General features: G+C 35.3%; 1 protein-coding gene across 1 annotated transcript; it reads left to right on the top strand.

Moving 5' to 3' along the window:
• Positions 1-1,943: 1,943 nt before the first annotated feature.
• Positions 1,944-17,126, top strand: LOC143305366 (uncharacterized). The gene is made up of 17 exons (XM_076688597.1): positions 1,944-2,148; positions 2,542-2,783; positions 2,926-3,009; positions 3,088-3,213; positions 3,284-3,424; positions 3,851-3,974; positions 5,998-6,190; positions 6,282-6,525; positions 6,605-6,763; positions 6,841-7,167; positions 7,234-7,621; positions 7,753-7,978; positions 8,083-8,329; positions 8,399-8,624; positions 9,046-9,385; positions 9,886-9,987; positions 10,061-17,126. Exons 1-17 carry the CDS (start codon positions 1,944-1,946, stop codon positions 16,755-16,757), a joined length of 10,071 nt encoding a protein of 3,356 aa, XP_076544712.1. The 3' UTR covers positions 16,758-17,126.
• The last annotated feature ends 5,131 nt before the right edge of the window (positions 17,127-22,257 follow it).

The following is a 22,257-nucleotide window of genomic DNA, read 5'->3' as shown; positions in this document are numbered from 1 at the left end:
TCCTAAAATATATAGAAATGTCGATTTTTTATAAACATGTGATGATATATCTAGCTGCGTGTCAAACGACAGGGGAAAAATCAAATCGATCTATCTGTAGTGGGCAATGACCAGCAGTAATATCATTAAATTCTTATGCACAATGGTCTAGTTCAAGCTCAATCCTCTGTCAAAGGCTACTATCCATATTCACGTATTCCAACAGGAAACGAATAATTTGAAATATTTATTATTACTCAATCGCACGGATAAGAAGCTATTCAAATTTAATCCGTTTTAAATGATTCATAATAATATTCGAAGCATTGTCATTCTTTGAACCCTGTAATAATCACAGCGAATATTTTTCAATTTGCAGGAATTATTCTTGTCCAAGTTAAAAACTTATTCTTTCTTTTCGTTTAATTTATGAAGACGATAATTAAACACAATAGTCTTAGGGTAGTTCTCAGGTTGTCCTATAATTTTGTCCAGCAATATAAATGGAAGAAGATTACCGGTAACGATAAAAGTTACGCATACTCTTGTTTATGGGAATAATTATAGTGAAAAAGGCACATAGACTATCGTGATTTCACTGGCACGTGGCAGAGGCATGTCGTAGTGTTAATTACATCGATGGAAGTTCGTGAGGGCGGGTGTGCTTAAAGATTGAATCGTTTCAGCACATTTGAACAATAGGCATAAAGCAAACACGAATAGCAGAGGATTGATGTGATTTTTATTGATTAATAAAAGAATATCAGAAAAGGCTATTAGGTTAACAATTAATCTTAAGTTCTTTTTTTCTTAGTAGAAGAAGAAGAAGAAAAATTTGAATTTTTATTTAATATTATATGTGCTCTTTAGCACTTCGGCTGTTATGTCACTCTATCTGGGTGACGCATGAATTTCTACAGAACGTACTCATCGATTTTATGGGGTAGGATGTTCCTTATCCAATTATAAATGGCTTTACTAACAAGCGACGTTCGATAAGTGACACGTGCTGATTTTTATTCAACATTGCACGATTGTTTATCAAATGAATCGAAAAATTTTATCCCATTTTATTGTTGCAACTTTTGTATTTTAACATATGGACTGCTATGTCATTAATGTTTCATTAATGTAATATAAAAGTTACACATTTTTCCTAATAACACTTATTACTTTTTGATTTTATAAATTCCAGTGTATCTTCATTATATTATAAGCTTCCTTATGACTGAACAAGTTAATTAGGTTTACGATTATTACAAAGAACAATGACTTTAAGAATCTGAACTGTCGACTACATTTTATTTCCTAATAATGGTCACGACCTCCTTTCTTGATCATAAAATCAATATCTACGATTTTATCGAAACTCAGAAACTGATAACAATAGTATTATTATTTTCACTGGGACTATTTTAAAAAACGAAATTTATGCCACCTTGAAAGGTGCTTCAAATGAATTAAATAACTCTGAAGATTAATTTCATTTTTTAAAATAAAACTATGTATTTTTCAAGTACTGATGAATAGAGGTTTCAATTGGTATAACTACCGATACAATTATTATTCGTAAACAGTTAAGAGTTAATTAAATGTGAACCAAGTATGTTACAATGAACTATTTACCCCGATTATCACGAGAAAATTAAGACTGCTGTCGGTAAAAGGAAGGAGTTTGCGCCCTATCACGCGGTATCGAGGAATGACCAGCAGTTCCTCGTAAATAATTACTCATTCGATAAATGGAATGACTGTCAGTCACTTGGGAGAGCTTGAACTCACTAGGCTATCTATGAAATATGTATAAAAGAAACAGAAAAATTCGCGTAACGAGATATCGATCTTTTCATCAACGCAGCAAAATGATCAAATTCCAATACCATTCTTTTTAAATAAAGCAATAAAAAATTGTATTAGAATATTTCAAATAAATTGTTTGGAAAGGATTATGTTTTCTTTGCAGAATGCCCTTTGCAGGAGAATGGTGCAGAATATGGATTTATTTCGGATTCGTTTTCGCGTGGGCAAAGAGTGCTCGTCCACGTTTTGATACATCCACGGACATGGGGTTAGTTCTAATTCCATCGGATGCGGAAGTAGATTCAGTCATTTTTCGACTTCGCGCGACTGATCAAGATGCGGATTTTCCACTTGTCTTCGAAATAACTGGTAACTGTTTGTTCCGTCAATTAGAAATTCTAATACTAACAACGGGTTCAGACAATTCTATAATTGAATATGAAGTAACTTCACACCTTAAGATCATTAATAAATTTATTTTTAATAAATATAAAGCTAAATAGTTGAAGCAATTTATAATAAAAACACGATTAAAAGCAATGAGTGCCCTATGACTTTTGAGTGATGGCATATGTACAGTATCAAGCAAATTGGGCTCCCCTAAAGAAAATGGGAATCCAGGAATCCATGAAACCCTATCAGGGGGGCATCACCATTTTCCCTAGGGAAGCCTACCATACTCGCCACTGTACATATGTATATCACGAAGTACTCAAACAAGTGTTACATATTAAATGGAACACAATACTTTGGTTTGTTCAGCTACAATCACACCTGTTGTAAGGATCGACAATCTACCGTGCACGTTATACAACAAAGTGTGTCAAGCTAATGTGATCCTAACTAAACGACTAGTTCCTGGACGCCTCCACGACTTTGCAGTAAGGGTTAGGGACACGAAGGGTGATTCGAATTCGATGCAGGCTACTATTTCTGTTACAAACGCTACCACCCCACGTGATAAAATATTCCCGCACATACCTTCCCTCATAATGGTACCAGAGGTAACTATTTATCGGTTTGATTATAAGCACAATTCCTTATTCTATCAACGGCACCCTTAACGCATCGCTTCCTGTCATTGTAGAATTTGACAGCAATTTAAATTTTAAGTTCAATTTATTATGATCGTATTTACGAATACAGGATACTAAACCAGGCAAAGAATTGGATTATCTTCTGGTCAGAGCAAATCCATGGAGTGGGAAACCTGTTTACATCGAACTTTGGGTTAGTTATTGATTGATGATAAAATTTTAATTAATATCGATAGTTCGGAAATATTGCAATCTGACAATTTGGTTTTAGCAACCGAAAGAACTTTTTACAATAAGACAACGTCAAACGCCTACTCAAACACGTGGAGTAATTACGTTAATCGGAGAACTAGATTTCGAGACTCAGTCAATGTACACTCTCACCATGTATGCCACGGTACGAATGATCGAATTCAATATTTCATAAAGACTCGAGGAATTTCTAAGTAAAATATTCTAATCGTTAGGATCCATATACGGAACCTGGGAAAGATACTAGAAATATTGCAGGTTTAAGCGTAGTTGTGGTCGTGCAAGATGTTCAGGATGTTCCTCCGATCTTTACACTGGCACCTCCTTTAACGAGGATTAATAATTCTGTACAACCTGTAAGTTGCTAACACCAGATGTAGGCATTATTTCAAATAATAAGAAATTCATTTTTATCTTGAATAGAAAGTTAATTATTAATTTCATAATTTATTTATTATTATAGTTTTAATTAGTAATAATTAAAAATTTAATTAGTTATTTGAAAATAAGAGAAAACAAATCAAATTTTATTTGAAATAAAAGCTTATTCTAAATAATAGTGACTTTAAATTAAAAATTATTCATTATTTTTAAATAATTTGATTCCATTCGAGGTTTTTATTCGAAGAAACAATTATTTTTATTTCATCTAAAACAGGTATCAGAAAATTATTTGAAATAATGTCCAAATCTGTTTGAACACCTAATTTGTCACATATGATTAACAATAGCTATTGATACAGAGATTTATGAAAAAAAATATATTTGTATTTCAATTTCAGGGAGATATAATACTACGAGTACATGCAGAAGATGGAGATAAAGGAGTTCCCCGTGAAATTGTGTACGGTCTCGTGTCTGAAAGCAATCCGTTTACCCCGTTCTTCAACATCTCGGAAACAAGTGGTAAGACAATATATCATGATTTTAGAAATAGTAACCGGAAAATTGAAATTATCGAAATAATGTTCCCTCATTTTTCTTTCTTCTTTTCACAAACAATTTAAACTTGTTCTTCACACAATTTTTGTTACATAAAAAAAATAACAACAATAAACGGCATAGATAAAAATTGTAAATTATAAATGAAAGGAAATCTTGATACACTACCATTCGGTGTACAAACGGAAGTCGACGTAAATTAGCGTACAGTGAAACTTACGACTGCTTTAATTGCATTTTATAGCTCTGCTATCACAGAACAAATTATTCACAGCTACACAGATACATACATATACTCGGACACAGGGTGACCCGATTGTTTAAGAATTATTCGATCGATGACTAACACACCAAATTAATTTATCGCTCCTTCGATCTTCCTTCCCGGCGCTAAATCGCCAGGAACATTCCACTTATAGCCAACAGAAGAAGGGAAATTACGTATGCAATTCCAGTGTAATGAAAAATGAACGAAATCGTACGGAAGACGCCTAAGAGAGAATAAACACACTTTTGAATAATAAAACACTACCTCAAAATAGAAATATTTCTTTCTCTTCACTAATAAAATCTCTCCTTCGAATTAAAAATTTTCCAAAATTTTCCAAGGTGCGTTTTACATCCTTGTAAAAAAAAAAAAAAAAAAATAAAAATAAAGGGAACGGAAGGGTCGTCGAATAAGCGAGGCAATCTTACACGCTTGTTTTCGCCTGATTACAACTCGCACGAACGTGTTATCTGAAGTTGTTGGTCGGTGATCTGATTTTTTCACGGAACCGAAAATGAGTCAGGCAAGGAAGTGGCCAGGGAACTCGATAGAAGCGGTCAGAGTAAAGTCTTTACGGTCTACAACGCGGTATCGATCGTACTTAGGGGTCAGTCTCTGCTTTTCAGGCTGCGATGCTTATCATTTCGTGACACGAAGCATACGACCTCTTCGTGTATGGCTGCGTGTACAGGTACTTGGGATAGAGAAATGGTAAAAAGGAAGGGAACAGGTCCAGAAAGAATAAACGCGATACACGTGTCCAGTTCGAGCTGTATTATTGCCCGGGAACTTTAACGGACAGCCATAACTTTGTCTGCCAGGATAATAAAAGCACGCGATGAAGGAATCCTTAATTCGTTCATTACAGTCACTAAATTTTCATGTATTACGAAAGTGACACTTTGCAAACGCTGTTTTTTTAAACAAGAAATTAATAGGTAAATTAACCCTTTGAACTCGTATGTCATGCTGGACATGACGATACAAATTTGTTACAAAACTTGTATGTCATGCTGGAAGTAACAGTATAAATTTTGTTGTAAAACTTAATTTTGTATAAAAAATTAATTTACCGTGTTTGACTTAATACAAGTTGATATGTAAAAATAGTGAAAACAAATTAAGTTCAAGGAGTTAAAGTTAAAAATAGACTGCTATTCGATGATGAAGCATAGAGGAAGTATACTATAATGAATGTTAATAAAAGCAATCCCTTTCGTTCAGCTCTGGTTTGTCGTGTATTACGGAAAATTTCTACCACTGAATATACCAGCTTTCTACGTCATATGTACATAAGTGAGGGAGGTCGTTGACCCATATGTTTTATTCATAATTAAAGTAATTCGCTAGTAGGGGAGCTCAAATGCAATTTGTTTGAACGTATGATTAAAACGACATGGATTTAAAAATTAAGCAGGCATTTTTTTTAAATAACTGATAAGATGGTAATTTGTCCAAGTATGCAGTACTCCTTTAACACTTTGATTACCATGTCACTCTTATATGGATGATACTTAAATTTCCATAGCAAATTATCATCCATATTATTAGGAATTCTTTGACTTATTTTGTTAGAAATGTACGTATTAGGCAATTAAAATGATGGATAATAAAAATACCAAAATATTATGAAAATAATAGAAGAGATTTGTCAAAAAATTTTTAGTAGCTCCCATGTGGCATTTAACTTACTTATTAAAGCTTCAATTATAATTTCAGGAGAAATCAGTCTTGCTAGACCTTTGGAAGAACTTACCCAAATTACGCACGTTGGAGCACCAGTGGTACTTACAGTGGTTGCTGAAGAGATAAGAAGAAGCAGAGAAGAACCTCCAGCCCAAGCAACTGTCGTCGACGTAGGTTTTCTTCTTGGAGAGCCAGGCAACAGTCCGCCATACTTCGAGAGCGATAAGTTGGTACCTGAAACATGAAATAAACAATACCTGATTCATTAACACCTTAATTGGCATAAATCAATCAAATGTTTCATTTCTTCGTTATAGTTATATAGCAACGATTAATGAAAATTTAGAGCCAGGAACGGTAATCAATTTTGGTGAACAGTATTCGACTAGAGTTAAAGACGAAGATATTGGAAAAGCAGGAGTATTTGCATTGAAATTAGAAAATAATAACAGTACTTTTGAGATAATTCCAACAGTTGCAGAACGCAGTGCAGATTTTCTTATCACCGTTCGAGATAACACACTGATTGATTATGAATTATATAAAGTATTATCTTTCAAGGTAAACAAAATTCTTATAGAAAAATCGTTTTTGGCATAAAATGTAAAGAAATGTAATTTTCATTTATTTTTAAATTCAGATTGTAGCTCAAGAAGTTGGTCCAGCTACAAATCTCTCAACGTCAGTTCCAGTTACCATATTTTTAAGGGACATTAATGATAACCCACCAATATTTGAAGAGCAATCATACGAAGTAACGTTATCTGAAAATGTAACAGCAGGATCACGTGTAATTCAAGTAAAAGATAAAGTTTCTCATACCTGTGATTTAAAAGACTGTAAAATTGTAGTCTATTATTTTTTTTTTACTAATAGGTACACGCTACTGATAAAGATACAGGTGTTTTTGGCAGTATTCGATACACGAGCATAAAAGGAGAAGGAAGCGAAGCGTTCACCATGGATCCCAATACAGGATTAATAACAGTAGCCATGGGATCTTCTTTAGACCGTGAAATTGCACCAAGACTGGTATTATCCGTAGAAGCGCGAGATGAGAATGGAAATGGCAACAGAGGAACTGTTCCTTTAATAATTAATCTACTGGATGTCAATGACAATGCGCCTACATTCGAAAATGATATCTATCAATTCATGTTGAATTCTGATTTAACAAATTTCACGTCCCCAGCTTTTATAAAGGTATATATATTCTTCAAATTTACACAGATAGAAATAAAGTTATTGAATTATTCAATTATTTTGCAGGCTATTGATGCTGACGCCGAGCCACCAAACAACGTGGTCAGATACGAATTAGTTCATGGAAATTATGAAAATAAATTTTATTTAAACGAAACGAGCGGTGAATTAATCCTTCGATCGCCAATTACAAAAATTAGACGAAAGAAGCAAAGTGCTCAAGAAAAGCTTTCGAAAAAGATTGGAAAAGAGTTCGTTAAAAGTGAAGAGAAAATCCAGGAGGATAAAGTAGAAGCATCTATTCGTGTAAACAACAATGAATCATTAATGAATACTGGAAACAAGTCTAATTCGAATCTAACTAATAGTGTAATAATGAAAATAATAAAAGAAAGACGAAGAAGAGCTGTTGAAGACGCTTTGTATTCTCTCACTGCCAGGGCTTATGATTTAGGTAAATTAAAAAATTTTGTCTATACCTTTTTAATATTTATGATTGAGGTGAATTAAAAAATTTTTCTTTAAATAAAAGCACCTTAATCATTTGTATAATTTTGAATAGAAAACCAATAATAATCTTTTCAGGTGTTCCACATCTTTCAAGTGTAACGCAAATTCGAATTCTCAGTGGAATCGCCATGGAAGCTCGTATAATGATGTTCGTGGTGCCAGGAGAACGGCCAGATTCAATGAAAACTGCTGAGACTTTGGCAGCCATTACTGGTGGCCGAGTGACTGTATTAGAAACTAGGCCTTATATTCAACAAAATCATACTGGAAGTTCAAACACTTTGCCTGGAGGAGGGAAGAAGTTAGTAACTCATTAATATTTAATATTCATACTGAATAAAAATCAAAATTCATTAATATTTCAATACATATTCGATAAAAGTTAAATTTTAGTAAACGTTTCAGAAGCATCGTTATAGCTCGCGTGGAACAAACGGAACCAGGCACCCCTTTGGTAGACGTAGAAAAAATCCGAGAAACTTTGGCTGCTAATGGCGTAGGGATAATTAATGGCACTGATACGTTAACGAGTACAACAATGATCATAAGTAATATGAAACCACCTGTTGATGGAACAGCACGTAATGATAACAACAACATGCAAACATCTATAATTAACAACACCATTACTAGTATCCAAAGTGAAGAAGTGGTACGTAAAAATATTTCACATCTAATTTAACATTCTTGTAGAAATTAAAGAAATGTTTGCTTGATTTAGACCGTGTACAAAGCAGAGAATAAGTTACTGCTCTGGCTATTGATTATTCTGGGCTTGTTGATGCTTTTGGCCATTGCCATTTTAATTATCTGCTGCATTCATCCTGGGTGCCCATTTTATATGGCACCTAGAAAAAGAAGGGTGCATTCTTCGGAAACGTTGGTCGTGAGAGCTGATGGAAGACCAAAGAGACACCTTCATCGACAACCAGCTGTAGCTGCAGAAGGTAAATACTGTTTTTAACTGCAGAAGGTACCTCAAATTCAATATCATCCATCGATCACAAGAAATCCCATGAGAATAACACAATCTGATTGGTCGCACCTCAATTCAGCTCACAGGTATTTTCGATCGTGACGTATAATTGGTCGAAGAGGTAACATCTACTAATTAGGCTCATTTAAAATTAGGAGGTCAGTCGATGTGTGCATCCCCTTACCCCTGTACCATTCCTCGAGACTTATGATCGGTGGCATTTTAATCTAAATTCCTCCCACTAAAAGCGCTGTGATAGAATTCCAACTGTAGTTGGTACAACAGGAAGTGACACGAAAATGGTAAGGGGATGATGCACCCCCTGAACTTAGGAAAATTGTCCCTCAAAGAGAAGATGGAAAATTTACAAGCATCTAATATTAATGTTCCAGTATCCTGGAATGGAAGAAAACAAGCATGGAGTGCCGATCCCACAAGAAGAAACTGGCAGTTCAATAAAAGAAACGTAAAGAATTGTTCGCTACCTGGGGATGTTGCTTATGTATCTCGTCAACCGAATGACGTTCAAATGAACGTCGAAGCTCATAGATTAACAGAAGATCCTCCTTATGATCATTCAAGGAGAAGCAGAATGGATGAACAAGAAAGATTATATATGGAAGATATTGATGGTCAGAAAGGTAGAGCTTATGATGCTGTTGAAATGGATTCCTTACAGCGACACGAAATGGACAGAGGTTCGGATGTTCAACGACATGCTTATAGGCAAAGGTAGGTAAGCTATCGTCTTACAACAGTATTAATATTTCTTCATATAGCTATCCATATTCATTAAAATGAAAAAATGACAATAGTTAAGGGGATTTTTTCTGGGTTTATAATTTATACATTTTAAAGCAGAGGTGACGAACTGATGGTTCGTGTCCTTATTTTCTTGATCCGTACCGAGTTAAGAGAACAACTACATCGATTATCACTTCGTCAGATTGCTTTCTCGCTGGCTCTTCCTCTCTGAGTCTGTTGATTCCTCTCAGAAGCATATTGTACACCTAAGTACCGTTCACGTCTGCTAAGTTGAGACTCAAAACGGCAAAGGAGCAAGGGGGGTCGGCTGTCTAGTTTTACACAAGCCTAATTAGTATTTAGATAATGTGATCGCTTCAGAAAAAATAATACCCTGCGGCCGAAAGTAGGCATGACCAATTAGAACCATATTCAACTTAGCAAATACGAACAGTATTCTATACTCTATTGAAAATTAATTTTCGTAGTGGGAAAATCGGTGAAAGTAGAAGAGTAGCTAGTGTGACCCACAACGGAAAAGAAGTTCGTCACCTTAGAATTCTCTTAGAACACCTCGTCACTTTAAAACAGTATTTCCAAATAACTATTACTATTTAAAATTTTCTTTAAAAAATCTCGATTTTCGTTTGTACCCAACGCTAGATACATGGAACCAAGTATGAACGAAGAAACGTCTGTAAGAGAGCAACACTTCTATCGCGAGGGAAACGCCGAAGTCCTGCGCCTGGTGACCAGAGGACAAGTGGAAGACACGTCGAGCCACCTTCACCATCCTCACCACCATCGTTCCACGACTTTGATCGTGGATGGCAAAGACATCATCCTGCAAAGGTTCATAGAGGATCAAAAATCGAGGCACGAGTTGTCGGTGCAGGACATCGAAGCAGCTCGTAGCATGGAGTCTCATCAGAGATCCAAAGAGATGTTCCAGCAACAAGCACCAGAGATAATCTTGATACCGGACAAGTTAGACCTGGGACACAGGCAGCACGTCGAGGAGATAGGACCAAACGTTCAAAGATTGGTCATCGATCACGGTGATTACGAGAAGGAATCACAGATCAGAGATGCTATCAAACAAGAGAGACAAGGAACCGATGCAACTGTGGCTCCAATGGCAGAAAGACCTCCAATTATCGACAAAGATACTCAAGCGAAGAGTCAGTATCCTTTTCACGATCTGGAATTAGCTAGACAAAACGCTTTATTGACTCGATTGTTATTAGAAAGAGAAAATAAACGACCAGGAGGTGGAGGAGTGGATTCGACGAGTTACCTGGAGACTCAGAGTCTTCCTGGACAGGTAGCAATTGCTACTCAAACCGACAGAACGGCGGCTACTCAAACGGAGCGTCAGGTGAGAAGCAGAAGCGACAACGACGAATCCGACGAGGAATCGCGGCACAGAAAGAAAATGAAGTCTAGAAAGAAGTACGGCGAAGGAGAGTGGAGAAGATCTCGAACATTGTGGATGAAATCGCCGATCGAAGAAGAAGGTAGTCCTTGCTTCGACAAACGACTGAGCATTTTGAGGAAAAAGGTGAAGGAGGTGAAGGAAGGTAAGAAGATCTCCTTGGAACCGGAGGTTCTTCGGGAGATTTCCGATTCGCTCGATGGGAATGGCAGCTCTTGCAAAGCGGAGGAGGATGAATCGACTAAGACTTATAGAAAATCCACGGAACAAACGAGTATTAGTTACAAAATATTAAATGAAAAGAAGGACGATTCGCAGTCTTCTGAGGAGGCTCGTAAGCGAGAGAAGAGTTGCGAGGATGTGACCGACGATCAGAAAATGAATATCACCGAGTCCACTTCCTCGCCGGAGATAAAGATTCAGCGCGAGAGGACGGAGGATAAGAGTCCGCGGAAAGAAGGGAAATCGAAGTCACAGAAGAAAGCTGATAGCATGATCAAGCCGAGCTTCAGGATCCTCGAGAAGGAATTCACAATGTTGACGAAGAAGCTGAGCAAACTCGGTGACAAAAGATTGCAGGGAAGCACGAGCGACAGCACGAGTCAGGAGAAGTTGGAACCGTGTTCGAAGAAGGAGCCGGATCACAAAAGTTTGAGGAAAACTGATAACTCTCAGAAACAGACGATCGAAACTGGCCCGAGCGTATCGAGGACCGAGCAGAAAGCGAAACAGAAGAAGGATGCTGCCATAGCGAAGACGAAACAGAAGCTCAAGTACCAGCAGACTCACGTGATGAGCACCGGAAGTTCCGAGTACGATGATGCTCTGGACAAATCGAAGAGAGTAAGCGGAACTTGCCAGGAAACGAAACAGAAACATCCGATTCATGGGAAATTGAAACGCCAGCCTGCGATTGACCGGCGAGAGACAAAAAAGCAAACGGAGCAGGAAACTGGAAAGCGAAAGCACAGTCCTCCGAGAGGAACTCCGAAGATTGAGCGGAAAGCTGAGAAGAGATTAACGCGCGCGCCGAAATTGTCAGTTGTATCTCATAAAGGGCATGTAAGTGAAGGGACGAGCACCAGTACCGAGGATAAGAAAGATGCGTTTAATTTTTCAGATTTTAAGAAGAAAAGCAGTAGCCTTTCGTCGGACAAAGATTACAGGAGGGTGGTTAAGGATGATGAGAGAAAGGGTGGGAAGAAGGCGGTTCAGAGATTCAGCGATGACTTTGTCGAAGAATCTGAGGCGGCAACTAAACAAGATGCGAAAAGTGTGAAAATAGAAACAATTCCTAGCAAGGAAGAGTCCAGTGTTGATAAAATGAAGCAATTGATAAAAAGTGGATTAGGATATGGAGAACTTTTGGTTGAAAAGCTGAAGAAAAGTGAACAACCACCGTCTACTGAAGAAATGAATAAAACTCCTGTGGATGATAAGCAGCAATCGATTAAGGATCATGTGATTGATGATAGTATTCAAATGAAAAAAGAAGAAATAATTGAAATTAAGGATACTGCAGCAGGTGAACAACCTGAGGATCATCCAACATCTCAAATTGAATCAACAATAAAAGAATCAGAGAGACAAATAGTAGATGTTAAAGATGATACAAAACCGAGTGAAAAAGATGATTCATTCGAAGGAGAAATGAAAACAGTGAAAGAAGAACATGAAGATAAAATAATAGAAGATTCATCAAAGGACACTATAAAAGAAGAATTAGAAAAATTTAAAAAAAATGAAGGAGAACATAAAAGTGACTCTGTCAAGGATACAGCAGAAGTAGAAGATAAAGTAGAAAAATGTAAAGAAGAATATAAATTATTAGATGATACTAAAAAGCATACAGATAAAATTGAAGATGTACAGGCAGAAAAAGATGAAGGAACTAAGAAACTGGATGCTGCACATGAACATCTGAAAGAGAGAGTGGAAAGGCTGTTTGAAGATCATGAAAAAGAAATTGGAGACTTAGATGCCGAGCATAAAATTAAAGAAATTTTTGTAAAACCAAGTGAAATGAGTAGCTCGTTAGATGACACTCATAAGGATGTAGAAAGCAAACAACATATTGAAGAAAAAATTAATGTAAAAGAAAAAGAAAAAGATGTTGAAATACAAGGTAATAGCAAAGCAGATCTAATACAAAAACCTGAGGAAGTAATTGAATACTATATAGTTGAATCACCAAAAAGTGAGATATACAGCATGGAAAAGGAATTATCAGATAAATCAGAAAAATATGAAAAAGAAGAAAAATTATGTGAAACTGATAAACAAAAAGAAGAACACGTAGAATATGCAGATATGGATGAAAAACCTGTAATTACAGAAGAAGAAGAAGAAGTAATAAAAATTATATCAACTGGAGATGGAAAAGAAGAGATTTGTTTAGATACTTTCAAAGACGAAGAAATTAGTGATTCAATCAAAACTGATGATCAACAAAGTGAAAAGAGTGATTTTTTAGATAAAGAAAAAATAGAAGAAATTAAGAAGGAAAGTGATGTATTTATAGAAGATCTTTCTTCAGTTGAAGATAAAAGCACTGATAAAGAAAGGGAAGAAGATACAGTAAAAAGTAAATCAATGGATCATACAATTCTTGAACAAGAAACTACTTATCCTGATAAGGACGAAATTTCTGACGAAGGACAAAAAGTTTCTACAGAAGTAGCAATTGATCTAATTAACAAAGAAGATGTTAGTTCTCTAAAGAAAGAAGAAACTTTCGATAGAGAACCAGAAACAGTTACAAAAACTGAAATGGGAGATCATCAAATAAAAGATAAAGAAAATGCTTTTCAGATTGTAGAAGAAAAAACTATTGATAGTACTTATTTTGACAAAGAAACAGCTTCTGATGAAAAGGAAGCTTTCACAGGAATCGATAAAACTGCTGATCAGGAAATTAGTGAGACAGACAGTATTTTCTTTGATGAGGAAAAAGGAAAACATCCTGAGGAAACAAAAGAAGGTATTACAAAAGATATAATTCAAGATAATCAGATCACTGAAGAAAATGAAATAAAAGACAAGTATCATGACCAGCAGGAAGAAATTACTTCCAGAAAGGATACAATAAAAGATGATCAAATCACAGAAAAAGATTTGTCTATACCTGTGGATGAAATAAAGGAAAAATACCATGATGAACAAAAGGAAGTTATTATAGAAACAAAGACAATAGATGATAGTCAAATCAGTAAAGAAGAGTTAGAAATTCCAAAAAGCATGAAAATCGAAGAACTTGATTCAAAGGTTGAAGAAAAGGCTGTTCTTTCAGAGGTAAAATATGATAAATTAAATATAGATGAAAATATCAATGATCAAGAAACAAATGGTGATTCAAAAACGCCTATTGTTGAAGAACTAAATCTTCACGAGACTGTTCCAAGCAATCTTCCTGTTTCTATTATACAAGATGTGAAAAAGGAAACAATAGCAGAGGTATCTTTAGAAGATGTTCAAACTACTGAGGAAAAAAGTGCTTTTCCAGAGATGTTTAAAGGTGTACATTCGCTAGTTGATACATTAGCAACTAAAGGAGAATTAATACCTACAGAAACTGAAAGTGAAATTAAGGAAGTTGCATCTCATCAAGACGATGCAGAAACTTCCAAATCCGAAGCTTCTCTTTCAAAACTCGACGGCGAATCTTTCAAGCACACAGAAGAAAATAGAAGAAATATCGAAGAAACACGGGAAGAAATGATGAAAAGAAAATTAATGATGCCTGCAGAAGATAAAACAGAGAGTACATCAGAGGATACTATCAAAGAGGATTTAACAGTTGACGTAATTAAAAAGTCCAAAGCAGAGGGATTAAGTGATAGCAAACAAATCGTTGAATTATCAGCAGATGAAGCAGCGATATTAAAAAAGCTTAATGAGAATAAAGAACCTGTAGAATCTTTGGATGATAAATTATCGTCGCCAATAAAAATGGAAAAAATGATGGATCAACCGGATGTCGCTGAGGAATCACTTCAAAGCACGGAATCCGAAATAGTTCCAAAAAGTGGGACAGTAGATGACAAAGTGGAGGAAAATACTAAAAAGGAAGAGGAATTGCACGAGCTACCGCTAAGTTTCCAGGAAACTTCTTCCCCAGGGTCGAAGGAAGCGTCAAAAGAAAAGTTTCTATTAGATCCCATTGCCTCGGAAATTCTAACGGATTCGAAAAAAATAGTCGAACCTGAGGAACAGTTGAAATTAGTCAGCGAGCAAGTTGAACCGCGAGAAGATTCCCAACAATCTGTTGGGAAACAAATTTCCAGTGCAAATGAAGACGAAACTCAGCCACTTCCGGAAGAGCAGCCGCGTATAACCATGATTTCTCAAGATGAAGAAAGCAAACAAGATGCGGAGGGAACGTTGCTTTCGAAAGAGAGTATGATGGTGGGAAGAGAGCTGAAGGATGAGGCTGTTGGAGAACGATACGCAGACGTAAGCCTACCACTTTTTACGAGTATAATAGATACAATGGACGATTCGGATGATAGTGATTCATCCAGTGATATTTCCAGGAAAACCACGCTGACCACCAGACCGTATCAGACCCCACGGCATCGCGCACGACAGTCCCCCGAGAAAGAAAGCGCTCGAACTGAAGTACACGACATCGAAGACGAAGAGAAAGTGTTAATAGTGGAGCTGGAAGATGAAGACACCGGAGTTTCGAAAGAGATTACAATGTTTGAAAAAAGTGAAGAACAGTCTAAAGATGAGGCCACTGTACTGAATGAGGAAAATAGGACAACTGTGAAAGTAGAGACAGCTTCTGGTTATACAAAAATAGCAAGCAACGTCGAAGAAGAAAATGTACAAAAGAAGAAACAATCAGAATCAAAATCTATTTCAACGTTCGAGGAGTTCACCTCGAAACATACAAAGGAAACGAAATCAAAATCTCACGAAACATCATCAATTCGTAAGCATTTGAAAATTGAGCTGACGAAAAGTGACGATAAAAGAATGAAAGATACGGAAAGGAAGAAAGCTCCTTTTCGAGGGAAGAAGAAAAGTTCTTCGGAGGAATCGTCCGAAGAGAAAGCATTTTATTTTCAAGATGCAACGAAATTTCGTAAGAAACCTCCGGACAAGCAATCGGTGAAGAAAGAGAGCCCTCGGGTGAGATCAAGAAAGATGGATGAAGACCAACGGAGAAAGCAATACGCTTTGAGATTGAGGGGAGAAAAGGAGAAGAAATCGGCCGGTGGTGAGAAACATTCGACTCCTCCAAAAACAGGTGAAATAGACACGAGCAAAGCGCAGCCTAAATACATGGCTTGGTACAAGAAGAACCGCGAAGAAATGGAGAAGAAAAGGGCTGAGTTAATAGCGACTGATGAAGAGGATCAGCTTCCTCGATGGTTAAGAAGGAGCATGAAGAATCAAAAATCGGATAAAGATAATAAAAGGACTTCCACTCACAAAGTTGCTGATGCAACTCCGAGGACGAAGCAAAAAGTGAAACCTCTTGTGAACGTTGAGTCTGAACAATTGAAAGCCATTGTTCGTCAAGGAAGGAAATTAAGGCGAGCCGAAGGTGGGAAAAACGAAGATCCACCTGTTCAGATATTCGCGACGACGCCACCTGCAGCTCCACAAGGTGGCAAACATCATTTGGTGCAGCATTCTGAATACAAATACGAAAAAGTTCCACCGCCCTTTTACCTCCATCCTCCACCGGTTCCTCATCCATCGCCCCAGTTATCGCCCCAACATTTTGAAATTCCACCGACGATGGAACCTTCTCAAACGGAGGCTGATTTCGATTCTGGAATAGCGATATCGTTACAGGGTGGTAACAGGCTACGACATCAACAACTTTTGGAGAAGAAAAGTGTTTTCGACATCGCGTACAGCGAAGCAGCTCCTTCGCAACTGCGCTCTGACAGTACCACTCCTCCGTCTTGAATTGATAAAATTATATTCGAACTATTACACACTCAGATTTCTAAACGAGATTAATGATTTATTAAAATTTTCTGAATTATTATACTTGGACGTGAAAGGAAGAAATTACATTACGCACAAAATGCAGGGTTAATTATACCTTAATGATGGGGATAAGAGATCGTAGACGTCACGTTATAGAATTTACACTTTGGTAGTATGATAAATAAAATGGATATATGGGACAAAGTTGAAAGAACTTTACTAGTTTCTTCTTTATGTTGAAAAAATGAATAATGAATCTCTTCTGTAAGAACAAATACTGTTTACACAATTTATAATAATGAATGTAGGTTTCTTATAATTGCCTCCGTCCAAAGGAAAAGTCAACATGATGACCAATTTTATATTATGATTGTTATCTCAATATTATGATGTTTATAATTATCTTGTAAATATATATGTATAAACCCAACAACATGCTTTTTATTTACACACCTAATTTTAGCAATCTTGTCATAGTCATGGGAATATCCTAAATCTGAGCAAAGTAGGTTTCCTTAGGAAAAATTCTCAAAATTCTAATTTTGACGATATTAATACGGAACCCCGGAATTAGAGTAAACCTAAGGGGGAGGTTCGGAAAAACCGGAAATCCGGAAAAGTCTGCAGGGGGAGGATATCGCCATCTTCCCTGAGGAACCTACCATACCCAATATTGCACATTGCTGAAATTCTTATCAAATGTTATAATTACTTAATTTGTACAACAGCAGAAAAGTACATATATCGTTTCATTGCCAAGTAATTAATTTATTAATCAAAACATATTGTGCAACTTTTCTTATTATATGTTCTTTTAATTTTTTATCAGTACGTGCTTCACAAGTTTTATTAAATTTTTTAATTATTGAAGCAATGTGTTCTCGTATGATTGAATAAAAGAATTTCTAAGTTAGATTGATTTTAATTATTGAAGCCGTTAAAATATTTACTTTCAGATCGTTTCACTATCGACGTGACTGTGATAATTATATTCACATCGGCTACGTCAGAACGATCTTCTGTCGTTCCTGTTATTCTGTTACAAAAATATCTTTCATTCCGATTTTACGAGCTCTGTTATCTCCTGCCAAGCAGTTTTATCTGCACCTAACATAACACGAAAAATTGAAAGATAAGCACGGTTATCAAATACCAATAAAATGAAATATGTGCAATTTTTTTCCTACCTTGGAAACAGTTCATAATTATGTTCAAATATTTTCAAAATGTACATAATAAAATATAAAATTACAATCATCTTTGTCGTAACCCTTAATCATCCCTAGACAAAATTATTTCATGTATGTAAAGTATGTGAATTTTCAGTTTTATAATAACATAATATCAATACTGATAAGCTGAATAAACATCTAAATAAACAATTACTATTAACAATTATTATTTTTTGTGTGTTTTTCTTCGTTTTTAATAATATAAAATGAAATTTGCATAGGGTGAAATTTCATCCATGATCGATTTTTAATTTAGAATTATTAAATTTATTACTTTTTAAATTATTGAAAGATGCTTTAAAAATGTATAGGAAGATCAACGTGATCGACTGTGATAATACAGAACAGAAATGACGTGTGCCTGATGAAACGTGGTAGACACAAAGCATGTGGAACTCGCCCAAGATGACGTAACAAAAATTTTCATGACGTGCTTCTATGACACACACGACGTCACAGATGCAACTAACCTACCGTAATCGAGAACATAATGGTGCATCAAACATAACCGAAGACCGGTAAATCTTAGGATTGGGAAAACAGAAAGTACGCGTTGGTCGGTCGACCTCGAATCGTTGACGCGCGAAAAACGCAACGGAGATGACCAGAACGCGATACGAGAATAATTTTAGCAAATGCTACAACAGACCTCAGTATTATCGAACAATCAATAATTTAACTAAAAATGAAAATAATTTTTTAATTTTCTTTATAATATACACTTTGAATAATTTTTCAGGTGTTGTCAATTTTAAGTAACTAACTTTAAACCCTTAAATTATTAATAATTAATATAATATATTCAAAATAGTATTTTCCTTTTAATAGTATTTTTCCTTTTAATTATTTGAATATATGTAATTGATGGTATCAATCACTGATAACCTATTAATATTAATATCTTCAAAATTAGAATGTTGAGAATTTTCATTTTTGCATTTAATTTTTTAGGCATTATTTAAATATTTAAATTTGTAATTCAAACATAATGCATAATAATTCGGGAATAATCAAACGAATAATAGAACCTCTGTTTTCAATATGGCCCTTCTTCCTAGAGATCCTAGAATGCTCGCAGGTGTACGTAACAATAGAAGTAGAAGAAAGTGAAGAGAAAGAGAAAGAAGTTTTAGTAGGATATTATATGGTACAGTTGGTAAACTTCATAGAATATTTGTTGTATTCTACATTTTATAGATGCTGCTAATTTTGTGATAATAACTGTTAGCATTATATTAAGAAGAAAAAGGAAGAGAAATGATTTTAAATACCAATTAAATTATAATTTAATTTATATTTTACTGGTATTCTGTTACTATCAAAACATCAAAATAAATTTATCATATATATGTAATCTGGCACCAATAACAATAATTTGTTACTAAAGATATGCAATAAAATCGAGAGTAATTAAAACGATACAAGTTTAATTCCTTCAGATATTAAATAGATTTCTATGAAATTATGCTACCGATTTGTTAGGTACCAAAGGCGATGAAATATAAAACATTTATACATAAATAAAATAACTGCAAAAAGTAAATAATTTATCACTTAATCAGTCACAAATGATAATGTTTCATTGTGACGTATTCTTTAATCATTAAATGATAAAAAAAATGATATTATTACTACAGCATTTTTCAATGCATAAATAAATTACTTAACAACAATTTATTGTGAATTTTACATTTTATAAATATTGCAATATTATTTATGCAAAATACATATTATAATATGTAACGAATCAGATAATTCTAATTATATTTCCATGCAGTAATTTAATTATGTATACACATTTATAACAATGTTATAAAAATTGTTCTGCTTTTACTTGTGGAAAATATCAAGAGCAAAATATACATGTAACAGACTGTACAGGGTAGAATTTTGCAACTTACAAGTTGTTGCAAATTTCGTAACAATAAACAATCACCGTAGGCCTACGACTGTTAGGGATTTGCATGAATCGTTATCCAGCACCTTCTCTAATTTCCCCGCGATTCGCGCTCGACGGAAATATTGAATACCACGGAAAGTATCAGCTTTTAAACAATAGCTAAATGTTAATTGTTGTTAATAAAGAATACACATGTTGCTGATGCAACGGCGAACAGAGCTGTGGAAGAGGCTGCACCTGTAACACCAGTACACGAAACACATATACACCTGAAACCTTTGACCTTTTCATCGACGCCGGCCCTACCCCTCTCCTCGCAACTACCCCCTTTCCCTATCCCTTTCCCTTCGCCAATTGCAATTCGATGAAAATGTTGCACTGCGCGCGGTGGTCCGCCGTGGAAATCGAATTTTACCTTCTCGAGCCAGGAAGAACCCCTTGGCTATTCACTGGCTGGATGATTCTACTTTTCGAAGTAGAATAAAAGTACAAAGATTCACGCGTTGATTGCTACAATAAAAACAGTAATATCTAGTAAAACACGCCGTAAAATGGATCATTAACGCGTTAATTACTACAATGAAAATGGATATTTATTGTAAGTATATTGAAGCTCTAATTTCAAATTTCAAGCTCTCTCACATTTAACGTTATTATTACACCTGGCATAGTTACGTCTAACACTATTTCAAATGAGATTTCAGGGTGTAAATCGTGTTACGGGAAGCCTCAAGGGATGGTAAATGTAGCAGTGTTAAATGTAATAATCTAAGCCATAACACCCTAATTCAAGGTTGTATTCTCATAAATTAATTTAAAATCAAATTAATATTAATTAAATCTAAAAAAGAGGAAGTAGTATCGATGTCATGAAAAAAATATTTTAAGTATTCTCATAAATTAATTTATAAGAAATTGTGTCTTTAGTAACAAATTATCGTATGGTGCTAGAGTGCATATATGTAATAAATTTATTTTCACGTAAAGTGGTTGATAAGATTTATTGATAATAACAGAATACCAACAAAATATAAATTAAATTATAATTTAATTGGTATTTAAATTTATTCTCAAACAGAACAGCAGCAGAAAAACAAAGGAAAAGCAATAAATAATATATAAAAATTGTCCAATGAATCTAACCTTAAGAAACGAAAAGGTTTGGTACCAGAAACAGAAACGTCTCATGGCACCCAGTACGTCTAGATGCGTCCCTGGTCCACGTTATATCTAACCTGTGTATGTATGTATATATATGTATATCGATAATTTGCAACGAGAAGGGCGCGTTGCCTAGATGTTTTCGCATCGCGAAATCTACAACCCCTTGCGCACCAGTCGAGATTGGCTCGGGCATCAATAGCCATCAATCATCTCAAAATTTCGGCAACGCGCTGGACAACACGAGCGGCAGGGTACCATCACCAAAGTAGAGTTCTCCGGGACCACACGGTGAGGAGAGATGATGACGAAGGAGGAGAAGGGTCAGGGAGGAGGGACCAGGAGGGAAACGTTCAATACCTCCGAAAACGTGGTCCTACCGAGATATACCTCCACGTAAATTCGGTAACTTCACCGTAATGCTCGTACTCGTTGGTACGCATAAGCGCATATTAACCCCTCGAATCGATAATGAACTGATGACAGGCGGTAATTAATTAAAATGTATTCAATAAATTTCTAATTTTAATTATTTATAAAAAATCTATAAAAAGAAAACTATTTGTCCGATTAATTGCAAATTGTTAGGAAGAAAAATACAAATCAAAAGAAGGGATGTAAGTAGTATTGATGGAGAAAATGTTGGAACCCTTTATAAGGGTTGGAACCTTTCATAAATGCTACTCTAACAAGTGTTGATATTTAAGTAATCAAAACTTTATGAAATATGTACTTGCATACTAGACACAATTTCTATTTCAAAGCCTTCACAGGCCAAAGTGATTAACTTCACTTTTTGAATCTGTTAATATTTCAGTGCCATAGCACTCAATTAATGCTTAATTTTTTATATGTATTTTATCAATTTCTTTATTTCCTTTTTTTTTGGAGTTAATCGATTTGGTAAACGAGCGGCTCAACTGTACTTCAAAGTTAGAATTGAAAACGCGTCTAAAAGAAGAGCAACGACACCCCCAACACTATTGAAATTATACATTGGTATTATTGACAAAATATTTATTTCCTATAAAATTCTCCAATAATTTTGTGATGTGAAAATGCGACATTCTTGTATCTAAAACTTTGAAACGTTGAAATATGAAATTACAAAGAGCAAAGATTCCACGAAGCTCGCAGTCACTAGTGTGTTAACATTGAAATACCTTAATCCATGCATCCTAAG

The sequence above is a fragment of the Osmia lignaria genome, chromosome 6 (genome assembly GCF_051020975.1).
Source record: "Osmia lignaria lignaria isolate PbOS001 chromosome 6, iyOsmLign1, whole genome shotgun sequence".
In the NCBI taxonomy this organism is placed as follows: Eukaryota; Metazoa; Arthropoda; class Insecta; order Hymenoptera; family Megachilidae; genus Osmia; species Osmia lignaria.
The sequence above is the reverse complement of the archived record's forward strand: the minus strand, read 5'-3'. Positions and strand labels throughout refer to the sequence as shown.

Excerpts from the sequence above, each read along its gene's own strand:
- LOC143305366 (XM_076688597.1), top strand. The coding sequence starts at position 1,944 with ATGCCCTTTGCAGGAGAATGGTGCAGAATATGGATTTATTTCGGATTC. Across the intron at positions 8,625-9,045 it reads ACCAGCTGTAGCTGCAGAAG|TATCCTGGAATGGAAGAAAA; the intron begins GTAAATACTGTT and ends TTAATGTTCCAG. Across the intron at positions 9,988-10,060 it reads CACCTCGTCACTTTAAAACA|ATACATGGAACCAAGTATGA; the intron begins GTATTTCCAAAT and ends ACCCAACGCTAG.